Source organism: Vipera ursinii, assembly GCF_947247035.1.
Source record: "Vipera ursinii genome assembly, chromosome: 4".
NCBI lineage: Eukaryota > Metazoa > Chordata > Lepidosauria > Squamata > Viperidae > Vipera > Vipera ursinii.
The window spans coordinates 69,854,446-69,875,871 of record NC_139514.1 but is presented as its reverse complement, the minus strand read 5'-3'; the positions used below and the strand labels follow the sequence as shown (position 1 = coordinate 69,875,871).

Genomic DNA, 21,426 nt, shown 5'->3' with positions numbered 1-21,426 from the left:
ATAGGGGTGACATGATAGCAGTATTCCAGTATAGAGAATAGAAGAGAAGTATTCTATAGAGAATAGAAGAGAAGAGAGAATAGAGAATAGAATAGAGCTGGAAGGGACCAGCCCCCTGCTGAAGCAGGAGAACCTATACCATCTCAGATAGTGACTGTCCAGTCTCTTCTTAAAAACCTTCAGTGATGGAGCACCAACAATTTCTGAAGGCAAGCTGTTCCACTGGTTAATTGTCCTCACTGTTAGGAAGTTTCTCCTTAATTCCAAATTGCTTCTCTCTTTGGTCAGTTTCCAACCATTGTTTCTTATCTTGCTCCTCTGATGCTTTGGAGAATAGTTTGACACCCTCTTCTTTGTGGCAGCCGCTCTAATACTGGAATACTGCTATCATGTTTCTTCTTTTCTTTAGATTAGCCCAGGGGTAGGGAACCTTGGCTCTTTTATGACTTGTGGACCAACTGCCAAAATTCCTGAGTCAGCATATCTGGTTCAGGAATTCTGAGTAAAGTCCACAAGTTCCCTACCACTTGACTAGCCAAACCCATGTCCTGCAGCCATTCTTCATATGTTTTAGTCTCCAGGCCTTCGGTCATTTTAGTTGGTCTTCTCTGAACTTTTTCCAAGGTCTCAACATCTTTTTTTGTAGTATGGTGACCAAAATTGGTTGCAATATTCCAGACGTGGTCTCACTATGTTTTATAAAGCACTAATACTTTGTGTGATCTTGATTCTATGCCTCTGTTTATACAAGCCGGAATTGTATTAGCTTTTCGCATATAAAGAGGATATATAATGTTTTAATTGAATTGGACTCGGAAACGGAATTAGTTAAAGATTGTATGATAAAGTGGGCACAAAACATACAGGAACCAATTCCGTTGGATACTTGGGAGATAATCTGGGTCAGAAATGTTAAAGTTACTCAGGCTCAAAATTTAAGAGAAATTTTTTATAAAATGTTTTATAGATGGCATTTGGATCCCAAAAAGTTGTCTAACATGTATCATAACCTACAGTCTAAATGCTGGAGATGTGGTAGTTTAGATGTTACTTATTTTCATATGTGGTGGACTTGTAGAAATATAAAAGCTTTTTGGATTAAAATTTGGTGGAACATTCAAAAGATTTTTAAGAGAAAGATAAAGTTTTCTCCACAATTGTTTTTATTGGGTATTGTTGTAGATTGTGATACTAAAGAAATCAATTTGATGTTGAACAGCAGCACGGTTATTGGTGGGACAATATTGGAAGAAGGATAGTTTGCCTACTATAGAAGAATGGGTACTTAAGGTATCGAATCTTGCAGAAATGTCAAAGATTTCTGCTTATTTGAAGGATCACACGCAAGAAAGATATATTTCAGTTTGGAGGAGATGGATAGATTATATTCAGAATAAATATGGGACTAAAAAGTTCCATTTAGCTTATGAGTAGATTTTAGATTGTTATTAATTTTAGTATTAGTATTGATTATATTTTTGTTTAAGTTATTATTATTATGTTTTTAATAATTTGAATGTATCTATGTTAAAGGGGAGTTAAAGCACATTATGAATTTGGTTAATTTTATAATGGATAATCTTAGTTAGAATATGATTATTATATCTATAACCCTGTATTCAGTCTGGGAAGTGGGGGGGGGAAGGGGGTGGTTTGGGGCGGGTGGGATTTGGGGATATGTATTGTAAAAAATTTTGGGGATATGTATTGTAAAACTCTTTAATAAAAAAGAATTGTATTAGCTTTTTTGGCTGGTGCTGTACAGTACTGGCTCATAGTCAAGTGATCATCCACTAGGACTTCAAGGTCGCTCTCACAGTTACTGTTTTTGAGGCAGGTCTCACATAATCTGTACTTGTACCTTTGATTTTCCCTGCCTAAATGTAAAACTTTGCTTTTCTCCGCATTAAAATGCCGATGCCAGATGAGAACTCACCACCTTGCGACTTCTGCCTGCATATAACCCTTCTTGCCTGCCCTTTCCCCATAGGACCAGAAGGGCCTGGGTGCAAGCCACGGTGGCAGAGTGGCTTGATCTTACACCTGCAGCCCCATAGAGGTGGGAGCTCTATGGGGTATGCTTCACCCAGAGTGCGTTCTGGACTATCCCTGGGAACAGAGTCACAACCCATCGTGAGAGGATGGGGAGTGGCCTGCTTCTGGGGTTCACCCGGCTAAGTGGCAGTGGCTGGGTGATGGTCCAGATACTCACCTACCCTGACTCGACCCTCCTACTAACCACCATCTATGGGACTGCCTTCCCTGGATCCTCCTTGTCTTTATGCACCTACGTAACTCCAGCACGGACCTGTTCGCCCTCAGGGGTTCCCCCCTCTCCTGGGTGCGACACGCCTTCGCTACCACCTCCAATCTCGATGAAGGGCCCGACCATTGGGCCTCTGAGAGATGGCCGGGCAGGGTCAGGGGCCTCCAGCATAAATCCAACAAGAGGCCCCTGGTTAACTTTTTAGTAAAATTTTTTGTGGGGTTAGGGAGGGGGGTGGGAGTGGGCTGTGGTTGTTCGACGAAGGGAGGCCGTCCAACAACCATTGCTCAGGCCAGGCCTGGGATTGATCGCAAAGGGGAGGAGCGGGGTTCGGTCGCCGCTGAATCCCGGAAGCGAGCCGTGGGACTACCAATTCCCAGGACGTTGGGGAACGGCAGAAGGTGTGCAAACAGAGGGCCATATCGACACCGGGAGGGTCATCTCCGCTATCTACAAGCGGTGAGACGCTCCGACCCTCTGTCTCTTCCCCGAGGACCCGGGAGCGAGGATGTGCAGCCTCCTGAGCTCCAACTGGTCTACCTGAATGCCAGGTCCATTGCTAATAAGGCTCCCCTTGTTCGAGATCTAGTTGAGGGTGAGCACGCGGACCTGGCTTGCATCACGGAGACTTGGCTGGGCCCAGAGGGCGGTGTTCCTCTGGTTGACCTTTGCCCACCAGGTTTCCGGGTGCTACACCAGCCCCGGTCTCATGGTAGGGGCGGAGGAGTGGTGGTAATTATCAGGGAGACCCTAAGCCCGCGGGAGACCACCGTTCCTCAGATAGTCGGATGTGAGTCTCTCTTTTTGAGATATGGTCCTGGGGCGCAGTTGGGCCTGCTGCTGACGTACCTTTCTCCTAATCGTGCAGCGGCAGCCCTGCCTAAGCTGCTCGATGTCCTCTCGGGGTTGGTGGTTGAATTCCCCAAACTTATAGTTTTGGGTGACTTCAATCTACCATCCCTAGGAGGATCATCTGAGCTAGCTCAGGAGTTCATGGCTTCCATGACGGCCATGGACCTGACGCAAATAATTCTTGGACCGACTCATGAGGGAGGCCACACCCCTGACTTGGTTTTCTTATATGGACGGTGGCTTGATGATCTTGGTGGGGGCTCTCCAACCGTTATGCCCCTGTCATGGACCGATCACCACCTCCTGCGGCTGGACTTTTGCTTTGCCACCCCCCACCGTGGGTGTACGGAGCCAACCAGATGGTACCGCCCCAGGCACTTAATGGACCCTGACAGGTTCCAGGCAGCGGTTGGGAACCCACCTGCACCCCCTGCTCACAACTCGGCGGATGCCTTAGTGGAAGCCTGGGAAAGGGCAGCCACGGAGGCACTTGACCGAGTTGTACCCTTGCGGCCCTTGACCCAGCGCAGATCCCAGTGAGCCCCATGGTTCTCCGCGGAGCTCCGGGAGATGAAGCGTCGGAGACGGGGCCTAGAGAGCCGTTGGAGGTCCAGTCAGTCCGAATCCGACCGGTTGCGACTAAGAACCCATATTAGGTCTTATCTCACAGCGATAAGGGCGGCGAGAGCCAATTACTTCTCCGCCCTCAAAGCGTCCGCAGATAATCGCCCGGCTGCCCTGTTTAGAGTGACCCGCTCCCTTCTCAATCAGGAGGTGAGGGAGGAGCCCTTACAGGGTTGAGCTGAGGAATTTGGTCAATATCTGTTGGATAAAATCGCTCGGATTCGAACCGGCCTGGACTCCAACTGGGCAGAGTCTGACGAACAGGACATGGGCGGTCTTGTCGACGTCACCTGGGAGGAGTTTGATCCTGTGACTCCGAAGGAAGTGGACAGGATTATGAGGAGGTTGAGCTCCACCACATGCTTATTGGACCCGTGCCCTTCTTGGCTGGTTTATGCAGCTCAGGAGGGGACACGAGGCTGGTTCCAAGCGGTCATATCTGCTTCTTTGAGTGAGGGTAACTTCCCCGCCTCCTTGAAGGAGGCGGTGGTGAAACCTCTCCTCAAGAAGCCCACCTTGGACCCAGCTACATTGAATAACTTTCGTCCGGTCTCCAACCTTCGCTTTCTTGCAAAGGTTGTTGAGAGTGTGGTGGCGCATCAGCTTCCTCAGGTCCTGGATGAAGCGGATTATCTAGACCCATGCCAATCGGGTTTCAGGCCCGGCTACAGCACGGAGACGGCATTGGTCGCTCTGGTGAATGATCTCTGGAGGGCCTGGGACAAGGGATATTCCTCTGTCCTAGTCTTATTAGACCTCTCGGCGGCTTTTGATACCATCGACCATGGTATCCTGCTGCGGCGCCTCAGGGGACTGGGAGTGGGAGGCACAGTTCTTCGGTGGTTCTCCTCCTTTCTCCTGGGACGCTCGCAGTCGGTGTTGGCAGGGGGACAAAGGTCGACCCCAAGGTCTCTCGTTTGTGGAGTTCCTCAGGGGTCGGTCCTCTCGCCTCTCCTGTTCAACATCTACATGAAACCGCTGGGTGAGATCATTCGTGGTTTTGTAGTAGGTTACCATCAGTATGCTGATGACACCCAGCTTTTCATCTCGACCCCAAACCACATCAGTAATGCCCTCGACGTGATGTCCCGTTGCCTGGAAGCGGTCCGGGAATGGATGGGGAGGAAAAGGCTTCAACTCAACCCGGACAAGACTGAATGGCTGTACATACCGGCATGTCAGGATATTCAGAGTATTCCATCCCTTAATATTGGGGGTGAGTTATTGCCCCCCGTAGATAGGGCTCGCAACCTGGGTGTCCTCCTAGATTCACAGCTCTCCTTAGAAGATCACATAGGAGCTGTGACTAGGGTGGCTTTCACTCGGGTTCGCCTGGTGCGCCAGCTACGACCCTATCTGGACCTGGATGCCTTGCGTACAGTCACCCATGCACTTGTGACCTCTTGTCTTGACTACTGCAACGCTCTTTACATGGGGCTGCCCTTGAGAACCACTCGGAAGCTTCAGCTGGTACAGAGTGCAGCTGCACGAACACTTTTGGGGGCTTCCCGATACTCCCATATTACACCTCTCCTCCGTGAGCTGCACTGGCTTCCAGTTGCCTTCCGAGTGAAATTCAAGGTGCTAGTGATGACATACAAAGCCCTACATGACATGGGTCCGGATTACCTACGGGAGCACCTACTGCCAGCGTCAACACCCCTCCGTCCTGTGCGCTCCCACAGAGAGGGCCTCCTCAGGGTGCCACCGGTCAGAGAATGCCGGCTGGTGACCCTCAGGGGGAGAGCATTCTCGGTGGGTGCACCAACCCTTTGGAACTGCTTGCCAGCCGAAATCCGGATGGCCCCCGACCTTCGCACCTTCCGGCGTGACTTAAAAACCTACCTATTCCAGCAAGCCGGCCTGGCCTGATAGATTTTGGGGTTTTATTTGTTTACTATTGCTTTATTGTATACTTACCTTGCTCTGTACACCGCCCTGAGTCCTTCGGGAGAAGGGCGGTATATAAAACTAATAAATAAATAAATAAATAAAATTCATTTTGTTGGATAGGGCCCATTGTTCAAGTTTGTCAAGATCTTTTTGGATCCTGAGCTTGTCTTCTCGGGTGTTGGCTATTCCTGCCAGTTTAGTGTCATCTGCAAATTTGATGAGTTCCCCTTCTATTCTCTCATCTAAGTCATTCATGAAAATATTGAGTACAGGGTTTAAGATGGAGTACTGTGGTACCCCACTGCTTACTTCTCTCCATGTGGATGTGGTACCATTGAGGACTACTCACTGAGTATAGTTTGTTAGCTGGCTACAGATCCATCCGAAGGTGGTGTTGTCTATCCCACCTTTTCTAGCTTACTAGAAAAAATTGAGGGGCTGCCACAAAGAAGAGAGGGTCAAATTATTCTCTAAAGCACCAGAGGGCAGGACAAGGAACAATGGTTGGAAACTGATCAAAGAGAGAAGAACCTGGAATTAAGGAGAAACTTCCTAATGGTGAGGACAATTAACCAGTGGAACAGCTTATCTTCAGAAATCGTGGGCACTGCATCACTGGAGGTTTTTAAGAAGAGACTGGACAGTCACTTGTCTGAGATAGTATAGGTTTTCCTGCTTGAGCCGGGGGCTGGACTAGAAGACCTCCAAGGTCCCTTCTCGGTCTATTCTATTCTATTCCAATATGACATGGTCACTCTCACTCAAGGTTGTGGCGACATCTTCTTCTTCTTCTCTATTAGTAAGAATTAGGTCCAGTATAGCTTTTCCTCTAGTTCTCTCTTCCTTTTGGATGACAAAGTTGTCAGCTAAGTTGGTTAGGAATCTGTTCGATCTCCCAGTTGATATCAGGGTAGTTAAAGTCTCCCATTACTACTGTGGTATGTTTCCTGCATATATTTGTTAATTGATTAGCAAAAAGTTCTATTTCTTCTGTTTGGTTGGGTGGCCTGCAGTATATGCTTATAGCAATGTCATTTTTTTCCCTTTTATATTGACCCATATGCATTCTAGGCGGTTTTCATTCTTGGTTGATACTGTAAACAATATCTGTCTCTGATGTTGAGATCCTTTTTCTTAGAATTGGCTAAGCATTTTTAAATACACTCTAATTAACATTGCCTTGGCTACTGACTATAAAGTGACATGGAGAAAAACAGAAATTCATGGTTTATTTTGCACAGTTTGGGAGTTAACGTCTTCTTTTAAATTTCCCTTCAGTCATCTAATGGTTCCTGAATTATTTTAGAAAGAATACAGTGTCAGGTCCTCTGAATTGTAATGAAAGTATTTTATTTCTCTAGGTGACCCAAAGACCAAGCTCCCATAAAATGAGATGCCTGTTCAGAATCAGTTTTGTTCCAAAGGATCCTATTGATCTTTTAAGACGGGATGTGGTTGCCTTTGAATATCTCTATGTACAGGTATATTACAGAGTTGAACATAGCATAATGAAATGTCAATAAAGTTACTTGCATGGTTCTTTTTCTTGAAGTTTCCTTGCAGTTAAAATTTTTTTTAATATTTTGATTACAATGGATTTCAGCATCCCTGCTGATGACTTTGAAATACAGAAGAGCTAGATTTCACTGTTGTTGTTGTTTTAATCTGCTACATTTTCTGAGTTTATAGTTCCAGTGAATCTGGAAGGGTATGATTTGGAATAGGTTGCTTTTGGCCCTGTAAACACTAAAATAAAAGTGTTATTCTGGTAACTCCAAATTATCAACTTAATATACCACACTTGTCCTTTTAACCCTAGTTATTTATGGATGGTTCATCTGGTAGTGTTAGTTCCTGTTCATTATGAGCTTGCCTTTTGGAGAAGAGATAGTCATAATGCAGTATCTAAAAAGATGTTTAAGCTTGATGCTCCCTCTGCTGTTTTTTTGACAGAGCTGCAATGATGTGGTTCAGGAGAGGTTTGGGCCTGAGCTAAAATATGATATTGCACTGCGATTGGCAGCATTACAAATGTATATTGCAACAGTGACCACAAAAGACACTCAAAAAATATCCCTGAAGTACATTGAGTAAGTATAGAATACAAGCTTCATAACATGTATTAGAGATATATGAAATTTGTAGTGACTGAAATGGATTCCACTTTAAAATTTAATGGCTTTATTTGAAAAAAAAACTCTTAATGTTTATGCTTATATGAGAATTTGAGTAAACTGTAACTCATATTTTACATTTGGAGATGATTGTCAAATCAACTTAAGTTATAACACTGGAACTTCCTCACCAACATTATTTGTTATTTACTGTTTAATTTACCTGTGTGCTGATAGACTCTTGAAACAGTATTGCTTTATTTGGATATAATTTTTGTTGAAGATTTTAATTACAGTAGTAAAAACTAATGGAAAGTTTAAAAAAGAAAAATATATAAAAAAGAATAAAAAGTGCAGGAAAAAGGAAAAATGTGATAAAGAAAAAGAAAAGAAATGTATTAAAAAGTTACTTCCAACCTTTACTACCACATGTTTAGACAAATTTAATAACTCTTCATCCCCATAAGGTTAATCAGTAGATATCTTTGCATTGGTATTCCATCCTTTATCTATAAACAAATCTATAAAACATCAACATTTCAATCTTGGTGTCATACAATCCATACAGGATTGTCAGAACTTTAGAAATAAATCTCTTATTTGAATCTTGATCAAATAAACCACCTTTATATTCCTTTCTTTAACTTCTAAAGATCTTCAAGGATCTGTTTTAATATTTCCAATGTTATGCTTTTTTAATTCACATTTAATCAGCACAAAAACAGGCTTGTTTTTTTATCTTCTATTTAGAATTTTTAATCCCCTCTAGTGTCCATTTAAAATTATAAAGTTGTTATCTTTATTATTAACCAGATAGGCAAAATAAATCTATTTCCCATGAGAAGCTATTTTTATAGTTAATTCCAAAATATTAGAGTAAAACTAAATATTCTAAATTTAACTTGACCCTCATTTGTAACTTTTTTAGATCAAAATCTTATTTAGCTTTTTGCTGTTTATTTCACGTTAAGTTTTTAAGTTTGTGCCACCTTAGCTATTAGATGATGATGATGATGATAATGATAATAATAATAATAATAATAATAATAATAATAATAATAATAATAATAATAATAATAATAATAATAATAGAGTTAGAAGGGACCTTGCAGGTTTTCTAGTCCAACCCCTATACCATTTCAGACAAATGGTTGTCCAGTCTCCTCTTAAAAATTTACAGTGTTGGAGCATTTACAATTTCTGGAGGCAGATTGTGCCACTGATTAATTGTTCTAACTGTCAGGAAATTTCTCCTTACTTCTAGGTTGCTTCTCTCCTTGATTAGTTTCCATCTGTTGCTTCTTGTCCTGCCTTCAGGTGCTTTGGAGAATAGCTTGACTCCCTCTTCTTTGTGGCAGCCCCTGAGATATTGGAACACTGCTATCATGTCACCCCTCGTCCTTCTCTTCGTTAAACTAGACATACCCAGTTCCAGCAACTGTTCTTTATATGTTTTAGCCTCCAGACAGAGTATATTCTTATATTACATTGTATTCTATAATATGTGTATTCTAATTTATAGAATATACTATAAATTTAGAAGAATAACTTTTTAATTTAAAAAACAAAGAACATTTTGACGATTTTAACAGCATGAACAGATGAACAACCCATATTTGCTTGACCTTATAACTGTTTTCTCAGATTGCACAAGTTCTTATAACATAGATAATTCTCATAGAAATATGAATTATAGATATGTTTTAAATTGCAGAAAAGAATGGGGACTTGAAACTTTCATTCCATCTGCTGTACTGCAGAGCATGAAAGAAAAGAACATAAAGAAAGCACTTTCACACCTTGTCAAAGCAAATCAAAATCTAGTTCCTCCAGGTAAAAAGGTAATATATTTGCATCTTAATAGAAATACATTTTCATAATAAAGAGAGCAGAATGCAAAGGAAAGAATTTAAAAGAAATTTTTCAGACACAAAAAATGACCAACTTATTTTTTAGAGATTGTCTGGATCTACAATGAGTAGTGCTTACTATAAAGAAGAATGGATAAAATAATTTAGCAAAATCATTTTTAATATTGAAAATACTGGGAATTGTTAGTCACAAGAACATAACTTTTCTGTTCATTTGATTTGATTGAGTTGGCTCTGCATTACATAACAAAAGTGCTTGAAAATTCTTTTCCAATTTTAAATTGTCTATCTAGGGAATCTTCCAGTGCCATATATCTTTCTCATTATGTAATCCCCTTGATTTTTTTTAACACCGTCAAGTGAACTATTCTGATTCAATTATTAATTTTTGACATTAAAGGATGTAGGCTCTGGTTTCTTGATATTCACATCATATTGGATATATCTGAAATATGCTTCATATATTAAAAGACATCACTAGATAGAGGTAATCTCTCCTGAATTCCCTTCATTTCAGAGCAATGTATGATGCAAGGATGTATTTAGCTTTCTTTCTCTGAAACAATTTAGACTAGTTTTGCACATTTGTAAATGATTTGTAAAAAAACATTGTACCTTCTGCATTCACACTGAAACAGCCCATACACCCTGAAGAAAGTGGAGGTCACTTTAATGAAAATTAGAGAGATGCTGTGCTCATACTAGAATCAACCTGAGTTAATTCTTCTGAATTATTTGCAAAGCATGCAAATCTAGAAATCTAGACAATGTCTTGTCAGAAATTGAGATTAGATAGAGGAAGTCAATTCTTCATAAGGCTTCCTGATTTTAGCAACAGCATGGTCAAGCAAAGTTCTCACTGAACCTTTGCGGGTCATCTTCATGTTATTAGAGTTGTGGATCTCCAAGGTCATTGTAAAGATTTTGCTCGAGGTTATAGCCACTGTTTTCTCCATTTCCTCAGAATCTCTTTAAGCCACATAAGGATCAAGAGATATGCTGATAAATTAAGATGCTGGTGGATTCTACAACAGCTTCCCTAGTTTTAGGAAATGCTTCCAACCAAGCCTGCTATTGCTTGGCTAATTATTGGGTTTGGGGAGGGATAAATCATGGGGGAGGAAAGTGATGGTATGATCTGCATTTTTTTGGTTTATGATTAGGAGAAAGAGTTCAGTTCAGATATATTTGCCTTTGACTTCTTATTAACACAACCATAGAATTCCAAAGATTCTAAAAACTTGGCCTACTTTGTGCAAGATTTGCTGAAGTGTTTTGGACTTATAAGTATCAACCAGAGACACAAAAGGGGAATATTTTCTATTGGTGAAAAGTGCCAGGAAATTCCAAAATCTAAAAATGACCACGGTGCCCCAAAAAAACCTTCTTATAAATGGACCTTTAGACTTAGACTCTACAATCAGATCTAATTCATATAATTAACTATGAGCAGACCTATGTTTTATCTTTGGAATATTTTTTTTTAATTTTTCCCTCAGCTGTCTGCTCTGCAAGCCAAAGTTCACTATCTCAAGTTTCTCAGTGACCTGCGACTATATGGAGGACGGGTATTCAAGGCAACATTAATGGTGGGCTTGTTTCTCCTGACTTTTTAGTTTTTGTCAAGTAAACTGAAAATTGATAATGATGGCATAATCACATAATTGCATTATAAATAATATTGAACCAAGTTGTACAATATCTAATATTATTTTCCATAATATTATATCATTTATATTAGCCTTGTTTTTCACGAGGCCAAGTATGTAAATTTAATAAAGACTTCAATATACTTTCTGAAGGGAGCATTTTGATCTATAGCCTATTAATATTAGGAATTAAATGAGATACATTCAGTGAAATAAGGCTGTTTTGGATTTATATGCATAATGGCACTATATAAAGTTCTGTCCTTTTTATTTCCTGTGTTGTAGCAGGGAGAAAAACGTTCTGAGGCCACCTTATTAGTGGGACCACGGTATGGCATTAGTCATGTAATCAACACTAAAACAAATCTTGTAGCTCTCCTGGCAGATTTTAGCCACGTGAACAGAATTGAAATGTTTGCAGAAGATCAAGCTATTGTCAGAGTTGAGCTTCATGTGTTAGATGTAAAAGTAAGTTGATCATTGAATCAAAAAGTAATTATTATTTTTGCTTTACATGATTTCAAAAATATTTTTAAAGGAAACCTGACTGAATCCTTATGCCAGCTAACTAATAACTTATAATGATGACAACTCAGTATTTTTTTTCTCATTCAACTTTCAAAAAAGATGCTGAAAGGTCCTGCCTAAGCTAGTACTCCCAAGAAAGCAGAACTCTTAAAACTGGCATTGTTTCAAAAGGAACTTTTATTGAGAGATAGTGAAAGCAGAAAGGCAAGGCAAGATCTGAATAATTCCCACGCAAAGCGTTACATTAAAACTCCCCTTTCAAACCCCTCCCCAGTACCCAACTGTCCAGTTTGACTTCAGGTGATCCAAAGGTGTGAAATTGTTATGGGAACTGGAGCAATAAGGCACAGTTCTCAGGCATTGCAGTTTCTTCCCAGTCTTAAAGATAAGGCAGATGGCCCCAGGCACATTCATCTCCCCCCTCCTGTTTCACACTCAGAGAGATACATCAAATGTGAAAAGAAAAGGTAAAGGAAATACATCCTGGAGCCCACAAGACCTCCCCCTACCCAACAAATGGCAGAGTCCTGAAAATAAAGTTTGAGGGGATCTGACAGATGCTATCAGAATGGCTCAGTCAGTTAGGAGAGAACAATGTTGACCCCATACAGGTCTGTTAAAAGAGATAGCTGTTTTATTCACACATAGAATTCTTTCCCAAAAGTTAAATGACTTATCATTTCAGCTGTCTATTTCAGAACACTTGTGTATTCTGTCTAGACCATTTCTGCAGCTTCTATTGCCACTGCTTTGTGTTATTGGAAGTGTAAGTGTTGATCATAAGATACAACCTACCAAGTAGGAAGCTAGGGCAAACACTTCCATATTTGTGTGATCCCACAATTCAGCTATACTATAACATAGAACCAGTTTCAAACAGGTCTAAATAATTCTTCAGAGATGATTACACCAGAGATAATAGTCTCTTTCATATTTTTCTTGATAATGTGAAATATTATTATTGGAGGGATAATTGAATCCCTCCAATTATTTTATTGCAATTCTTAGTATGTTTGTAAACAATTTTTGAACAGTATAGTAATATTTAATGGCAATGTTTCATTGTTATGATTTCTGCAATTTATTGCATATGCCAGAGAAGATATTACTATAAAAAGTTATTTCCCCTATGTATATCTGACAAATTCATGGAAATCCATTGAATATCATGATAAATGTTTAAGATCATTATGTAAGTATAAATATAATTAAACTATCTGTATATTAACATATATTTAATTCTTTGTTTTATTTCCAAAATCTACTGCATTTTAGTTGCTTTCTGATAATATGTTTTTTTAATGCATAGCCAATCACATTGCTGATGGAATCATCAGATGCCATGAATCTTGCATGCTTAACAGCTGGATACTATAGACTCCTAGTTGATTCCAGGCGATCAATATTTAACATGGCCAACAAGAAAAACTGTGGGACCTGTGAAACAGGTAATTAATATTACAGTGTAGTGAACAATGCTTCTATTTCATTCATTGGAGATCTTTGATAGCAAAGCATTTAGTTTTACAAATGTGATTTCTAAATTAAAACTGATATTCTTGAACCTGAACTTCTGATTCATGTTAGCTTTCCTATCTGCTTGTGTCCAAATAGAATTGCTCATGGTACTTTTTTAGAGTAGGCAGTTAAAATAGTTTTGCTTATTTATTTTTATTGTAAATCCTTATAAAATTCACTGTGGGTATTTCCATGACATAGAAAGAACTCATCAAGAACAGCTCAGAATGGATAGGTTTTAGAAGTATAATCAAGGTCATATAAACAGGATGAACTTCAAAGAGTTAATGTTTAGGAATTACAAATAATTTAATCTGAAATATTCAAATACTGCATAATCTATTTTGATAACTCACTTTTTTCACCTCATACCATTCTTTTAGGGATTGAAACTAAAGGGAAATTTAATCATCATGGATCTGAGTGGAACTGTGTAACCAAAATGACTACATTCTCAGCAGCAGAGCAGGAAGCCCATATGTTTGCTGATAATAAACAAAAAACTGCAGAGGTCTCTGATAGCGCTATATGTTCACAAGAACATAGACATCTGTACATAGAGAATGTTTATAATTCAACTGGACTTGATCAACAGCTGGCTAAACAAAATGACTTTGCAGAAGTAGAAGATAATGAAAATTCAAACCAGCAACCCATGCTGTCCTTTTCTGGAGGATTGGAATCAAGTATGAAAATTCAAGGATCTCCAAGAGCTGCAAAAGTATCTTTTATTTTTAGAGATCATGATTTACATGGTGTGAATCCTCAAACTCTTGGCTATGAAAGATTATTGGATGAAAGTCCAGAATCACTAGATAAACAGACCTCCCTTTATATAAGTCATGCCAATGACATTAAGAGTTTGGAGTTGTCCCCAGATGCTGAAAGTTTTCATTTTGCTGCTAATTCTGTTTATGCAGGCTTACATGATGACAAAATGTTTGAAGGTGCTGAAGGAATAGAAGAGCCTTTGCTGCATGATATTTGCTATGCAGAGAATACAGATGATGCTGAAGAGGAAGATGATGTCAGCTGTGAGGAAGACATTATGGTTGGAGAAATTGAGAGGTCTGCTCTTCTCAGCTTTTCAGGTTCTAGTGATGATATCATAGACTTAACATCCCTCCCACCTCCAGAAGGTGATGATAATGAAGATGACTTTCTGTTGCATTCTCTAAATATGGCCATTGCTGCTCCTCCACCAGGATTCAGGGATAGCTCTGATGAGGAAGATTCTCAGAGTCACACAGCACAGTACAAAGCAGACAAGGAGGAAACTAATAATGTTGGAAGTACTGATATTCCAGTGTCACTTATTGATGCTGTCCCTACTAATCCTGAAGACAAATGTGAAAAAGGAATGGAAGATGTAGTATCTACGCTTCAAGCCCTGAAGGCCTTATCTGCTTCTAAGGAACACCAGATGAATGAAAATTCAGGTTCTTTCACCACTGTTACCTTTATTCATTGAAAGAAATCATATCATTTCATCCCTTTCCCCATTTAGGCTTTTCAGAATTAGCTCTTTTGAAAACATTTTGTTATTGTGTTGTTACTTTTTGATCATCACCTATAGATACCATGTAATAGAACTACCATTACATTAAGTTGCCTTACATGGAATCAATGCAGTATGTGATTCAATATTTCAGAACAATTTTAAGCTTATAAGCCCCTTTTTCTTACCAATATATTGAAGTGCCTGATATGATTTCATTAATTAGCTCTTGTGTTTTGTGGCATACAGGTGTAGCCATCTTGAGAGCATATAGTCCTGAATCATCATCAGATTCTGGCAATGAGACTAACTCTTCCGAAATGACTGAAAATTCTGAACTGACCACTGCACAGAAACTGACTGAAAATTCCACACGAATGTTTTTACCTACTAATGAAGGTTACCAACCACTGGTGGAATCACAGGCTGAATTCTCTATTACTAAGAATCAGGCAGGAGGGCTGCTAATGAAATCTGTACATTTGTCAGCTAATCAACAAGCTCCAGAGCTCCAGTCAAAAGTTGTGCCTTCAAAGCAGATTCTTCATTCAGACAGCATGGAGATGGAACCAGAAACTATGGAAACAAAATCTGTTACTGATTATTTTAGCAAGCTGCACATGGGGTCTGCAATATATTCTTGCACTACTAAACGTAAAAATAAGGTGATTTATGGGGAAGGAAAAGCTATTCTTGATGGCAGCACTCTTATGAAAAAGCAACAGGGAGCCAAAAAAACAGAAACCAATGAGCAAAAGGGTAAAAGTCTGTCCTCAAGGGAGGATGAACAAGCAGGCACTTTAAATGCAGAGAGAACTGCCTTTCACAAGGACAATCAAAGACGGTATGCTGTTTTAGAGGAAGGGACAGTAGAGAAAACAGACCCAGAAACAACGAACGGAAAGACAGTTCCCAGATTTTCCAGTCTTGGGAAAGCAGATATGAACTGTAAAGATGAAATGCATTCTGAGATTGACCACAGTAGTGTCTTAGGGTGTGAGCTAGATGAACATTTTGTGTCTGGTACAACTACTCTGTCTTTATCCAAAGACCGAAAGGATTCTGAAGATACTAATTTATCTGCAGATGATCCTCTTTCAAAACTTCCAGATGTTGAACACAGTATGACTGGATTGTGTAAGTATCACTTAGCTAAACGTATGTCCTCTTTGCAGAGTAAAGGCCACTTTTCCCTGCAAAACTCACAGTGCTCTTCAGTGGATGCGGGATGTAGTACAGGCAGCAGTACATGTGGAACTCCAGTTGAATCTCCTCTTTGTACCTCTGATGTTAAGCACATTATGCCTGATATGACAGGAAAAAGCTATATTCCAGTAGAAGACAGAGCTGCCATATATTCCAACCATGGAACAACATATAAGGAGCTGCATCAACAGTCTGAAACTGTGTGCCACAGAATGGTTGTGCCTGCTATGCATTCTGCAGCTAATTCTGCTGATCCTTTATTTGGGACTTTAAAAGATGGATGTCACAGGGTTCCCAAGATTAAAGAAACTACAGGTATGGTAACATGAAGCCATTAATCTAAGTATGCATATAAAACAAATACAGTATCAAAACTACTGAAGTAAACTGGAATATAAGTAGTCCTCGCTTAACGACCACAGTTGGGATCTCACCTTCGTAATTAGGTGACATTGCTAAGTGAAACATCATGTGACCATAATGGATTTAATATATTATTTCCCATTTGGTCATTAAGTGAGACATCACATGACTGCAACTTGTGATTTTACTGCTGGCTTTTCCATTAACTCTGCTTGTTGGAAGCATGCCAATAGCAATCATGACTGCAGGGATGCTGCTAGTCATAAATGTGAGGCCTGATTGTAAAGTTACTTTTCAGTGCTGTTGGAACTTTGAACAGTCACTGAAACATGTCAGTTACTAAACAAGGTCTACCTGTATCCCCATTAAAACGTTATTAAGATTATTTCATATGTAGTGCAGGTAGTCTTTGACTTACAGCAGTTCATTTAATGTTGTTCAAAGCTACAATAGCACTGAAAAAAGTGACATGACAATTTTTCACATGACCATTGCAGCATCCCATGGTAACATGATCATAATTCAAATACTTGGCAACTGTTTCATATTTATGATGGCTGCAGTGTCCCATGGTCATGTGATCACCTTTTGCAACCATCTGATAAACAAAGTCATTGGGAAAGCCAGATTCACTTAACAATCTTGTTTTTAACTTAAAAGCTGTAATGATTTACTTAACTGTAGTAAGAAAGGTTGTAAAATGGGGCAAAACTCACTTAACAAATGTCTCGCTTAACAACAGAAATTTTGGGCTCAATTGTGATCATAAGTTAAGGACTACCTGCAATTTTTAAAAATGTACTTCAGTCTTTACATTGGATGGGATGAGGTACTGGAACTTTGAAGAGAAAAATATTAAACAGACTTGAAACAATAAATGCAAAGTAAACATTTTAAAACAATTTTCTAATATATTACTGTAAATAGATAAAATTTTAAGATAATCTTTAACATACATTCAGTGACCATCTAAGGGAACAAACAATAGAATTATATGGCTAGCCATTCCCCCTTATTGGAGCAGGTAGAAGAAATGGCCAAAGTATCATTTTGGAATCAATTTTATTAAAGATAAAAAAGGAACTGTAGCTACTCAAATGCCTTGAAACTGCCCTGAATTCTAGTGGATGAAATAAGGCACATTTCTAAACACAAACTTTTTAAAATTATAGTAATTATAGTATTTATAGTAATAAAAATGAAGCTGTTAAAGTTCTATTATTGAAGAAGCAGCTTTTCATAAATACCAGATTGTATTTAAAGGAACAAGTCTACATATATAGAAATTATCTGGGAACAGTTGGAAAGGACTGGTTTTATATTGGCAAAGCTATGGATTCTATGCATGATTTGGCAAAAATTATTCCCATAGGTCATAATAGCTCACCAAATCTGAATGGCAGATTCATACGTAGGATAAATGGGCTCATAAGCAGTGGTAAATGGAGAAAGAAAATACTTTCTTTTCACCGAAAGTATATCCCAGTGTAGCGAACACTGTGGTGCTTGCTTCAAAAGTATCCACCGTACATATAGGAAAAACTGGCCTCTTGAAACAACACACTAAATGGGTTGACCCACTCTATTGAGCAACCTATCTGATTTACAAAAGAATAATTAAAGCCAAATGAAGTTGACCCTGAATTCATATGGTTACATGTAAAAGTTGAGGCACCCTGAGTCAAATTGTGTTTTTAGTTAATCCTCAACTGACAGGTGACATAACCTTTGATAATTCAAAAATTAACATGGCATCTTTCTGCAAATCTGAATGCATACATATGATTTATTAGCAGTGATATTTTTTAATTGAAAAACAACTGACACCCACTGCCTGTATACCCCAAGGCAACTGCTACCCCTACCTTGATCATATTTACATCACTCAGAGATATTCTAGAGGGTTGGGAAAGCTCTTTATAGCTTAGAGGTGCATATTTTTTCAAGACTTATGGGTGCAGAATAATAAACAGAGGGATGAGGCTGATATATGTGGCCTTTCAGTGCATTTTTGAAAGTGGTGGGTTTGATTTTAGAAAATCAGATGAGCTGGAAAAATTACACCAAATTTCAGCGTTTTCCAATTAATTTGGATAGTACCAATGAAGGAGAATATTTGTAGTTCAGGATTGAAATGAGGGGGTCCTTTGGTGCTCTCTGAGCTTGCTTGTTTTCTTGCAGACATTTTATTAGCCTAACTAGGTAACATCATCAGTTCTAGTAAGGAGTGCTGTTTGCTGTCATTTTATATTCTGATGTCTTCCCTGTCTGGGTGGGTGGGGGCAGTCTTAGGGATTCTTTGGGCTGTTTACTAATGGCTCTGTGGCAGTGATTAGGTTATTGCTTATTTGATTGTTGGTCTGAAGGTGATCTTGGAGTTAATTTATGCTGGTCTGAGTGCTGATTACTGATGGAGAGGTGCTGGAGTGTTTTTCTCCTTTGGGCTGGTTGATTGTGTCTTTTGCATATATTTTTTTGCTGATAAACAAACATTTTATTTTTAGAAAAGTAGTGTCTTGGCATACTGTATACATGCATCAACTTTGCAAATTTCTCCTTGTAATACCTGATAGATTAAATTTCTGGAGTGTTGTACAGATATCTTTATGTTTTGAAATCAGTTTTTTTTTGCATAATCTATATATGTTATTAATGTCTATGTATGTATTGATAGCTGATTTGTCAGAGTGCCAGGCTTCTAGAAATTCCCTGGCATTGTTGGATTTGGCCTGGTCTAGGAATGTCACATGTTCCCAATTGAAACTATGGTTAAATCTGTCTATATGTTGTGAAATTAAGAATTTTCATCATGCCTTTTAACTGCCAGTTGGTGTTCATGGATGCGTTCTGCCAGTCTTCTGCCTGTTTGTCTTACATAGTGGTTGTTGCAGTTCTTACACTGTATTTTGTAGATGACTCCTGTTTGTTTTTTTCTGGGGTTGCTGGGTCTTTGGGTTTACTTAGGATGTTTTGAAGGGCTTTACTTGACTTATGTGCTGTGCTGATTCCATGTGGTTGTAGTAGACTATTTGCGGTTTCTGAGATATTCTGGATGTACAGCAGTGTAATTCTTTTTAGGCTTTATGTTGGTTGTGCTGTATTGGGTTGAGTTGTCAGGGACTTTTTGATGAAGTAGCATGGGTATCTGTTTTGTTGGAATGTGTTGTATAGATGCTCCATTTCCTTTTTCTGCTGTTCTGTGTTGGAAATGGAGCATCTATACAACTCATTCCAACAAAATGGACGATGCTAGGGTAATGAAATGTCTGCAAGAAAACAAGCAAGCTCAGAGAGCACCAAGGACCCCTAATTTGGATAGTGTTGTGAGAAGGTCCACACCAAAGCAGCTGTAAGTAACCTGCAACCTACTGCCTGCCTAATATTATCCCGATGAGAGTCCATTTAGTTATTAGAATTTAAGAATTTATTTCCTGAGTAAGATCAAAAGTCTTTGGTCTTCAGCATTGTATTTCAAATAACTATAATTTTGTTGCCTCTGGGGAGCTGAGAAACTGAACACAAAAGTAAAAAAACCTCTTTCCTGATATTATTTGCTTGTATAGTATCAAGAATGAGAAATCTTGTGTTGAGTAAAGCTGCATTTATTGAGAGGGGAGCAAGGGGTTAAAATACCACATAGAATATGCATACCATTCAATAGAAATGGACTAGGTATACTATTCAAATTCCAAAGTCAAGAAAAAGCCCAGTTTTTATATTATGCCTATCTTATACTAAACAGCATGCCTGATTTAACAGTTTGGATTTTTCTAATGCTCTTCCAAAAGAAATATAACTGAATTATTATTATTATGCTTATGGTATAATATTTATTCATACTATTAAGCCTTAATAAAGCAAATACCATAAGACTGAAGTTTTTAGACATTGTTTTAAGATTCTTAATAACTCTCACTGTACTTCTACTACCCCTAGTGTAGCTTTCACAGAGCCTATGCATGAAAGACAAGGAGGCATGCCTTCAGCTTTTCCTAGACAGCCCAGATGTGGTTCCATCCTGCTATCATCCTGCATTCACTCAGAATCAAAGGTGCCAAGTCAAAACCAAGACTCTTTTGATGTTCCCAAAGTCAACCTATCAGGTGGGGTAGCAGTCAGTTTATGGCCATATGATACAATTGGAGGAAGCCTCAGAATGCTACAGAAGAAGGTTTTGCCGTGCAGCAGCAGTGTCACTTCACAAACTAGAGGCATTGAGATGTTTCTTGGGAAGGGGAAAGCTGCTGTCAATGTATTATGTTCACAGATTCCTGAAACATCTGACTCAAAATTAGAAAAAAGGTGGACTTCCTCTGGGCAAAAAGCTATCCAAAAGTTATTCCCAAAGTTCCATGAATATCAGCATAAACAGTAGAAGATCTTTTTTCTTGAATGCTGTCCAAAATGAGCCCAAGTAATACAGAACATTACCATTACGAAAATGAGACACAAGCAACTGCTGCAGCCCTTTTAGCTCTTGTTTCCTAACGACGGGGAATGCTGATGACGATGATGAAATTGAATATGCAGGCAGCATTCAGCTCTCCTGCCTCTGTCAACCAGAGATACAGTGCACATTAGAAGAATTAACTACTCAGGCTTCTTCCACTAAGAATGAGGAACACAAGAGGCCGGTGGTGGGATTCAGCCAGTTCACACCAGTTCGGCAGAACCGGTAGCTAATTTTTTGTTGCCCAGGCCCAGAATGGACTTCCGGAAGCGGCATCTACACAGAGAACTGGTTGTTCACATATTTGAATGCCACCACTGCAAGAGGCCCTCAGAGAAGCAGGAGAAAGTTAAGAAGGCGAAAGCAGAAGTCAGCTAGATCTCAGCAACATGTCCTTTGATGCACAAATTGCAAGACTCAGTGCCATGGGGGAAAAAAGAATTATACAGTGCCTGATGGATTTCTTGCAGCACAAAAGGATGGCAATGAGCTACTCAGTTTGGTTTGGTCAAGTGTGGGGAAGAAGGGGGATCATCCAGAAACATATGACCTTAAACTTTCTCAATACAAACAACTGTTATCTGTAGAATCACA

The 21,426-nt window shown here is 39.4% G+C and overlaps 1 protein-coding gene across 1 annotated transcript in view; it reads left to right on the top strand.

Moving 5' to 3' along the window:
• The window catches only part of FRMPD4 (FERM and PDZ domain containing 4), a gene marked incomplete at its 5' end in the record, with an annotated part of 307,675 nt that extends 287,321 nt beyond the window's left edge, over window positions 1–20,354 (top strand). The window contains 9 exons of the mRNA XM_083362678.1: window positions 6,997–7,116; window positions 7,589–7,725; window positions 9,464–9,590; window positions 11,120–11,209; window positions 11,555–11,737; window positions 13,107–13,245; window positions 13,699–14,754; window positions 15,063–16,334; window positions 20,319–20,354. Of these exons, the coding sequence (XP_083218804.1) occupies window positions 6,997–7,116; window positions 7,589–7,725; window positions 9,464–9,590; window positions 11,120–11,209; window positions 11,555–11,737; window positions 13,107–13,245; window positions 13,699–14,754; window positions 15,063–16,334; window positions 20,319–20,323 (3,129 nt within the window). The 3' untranslated portion in view covers window positions 20,324–20,354. The remainder of the gene's footprint in view (window positions 1–6,996; window positions 7,117–7,588; window positions 7,726–9,463; window positions 9,591–11,119; window positions 11,210–11,554; window positions 11,738–13,106; window positions 13,246–13,698; window positions 14,755–15,062; window positions 16,335–20,318) is intronic.
• Window positions 20,355–21,426: the final 1,072 nt, after the last annotated feature.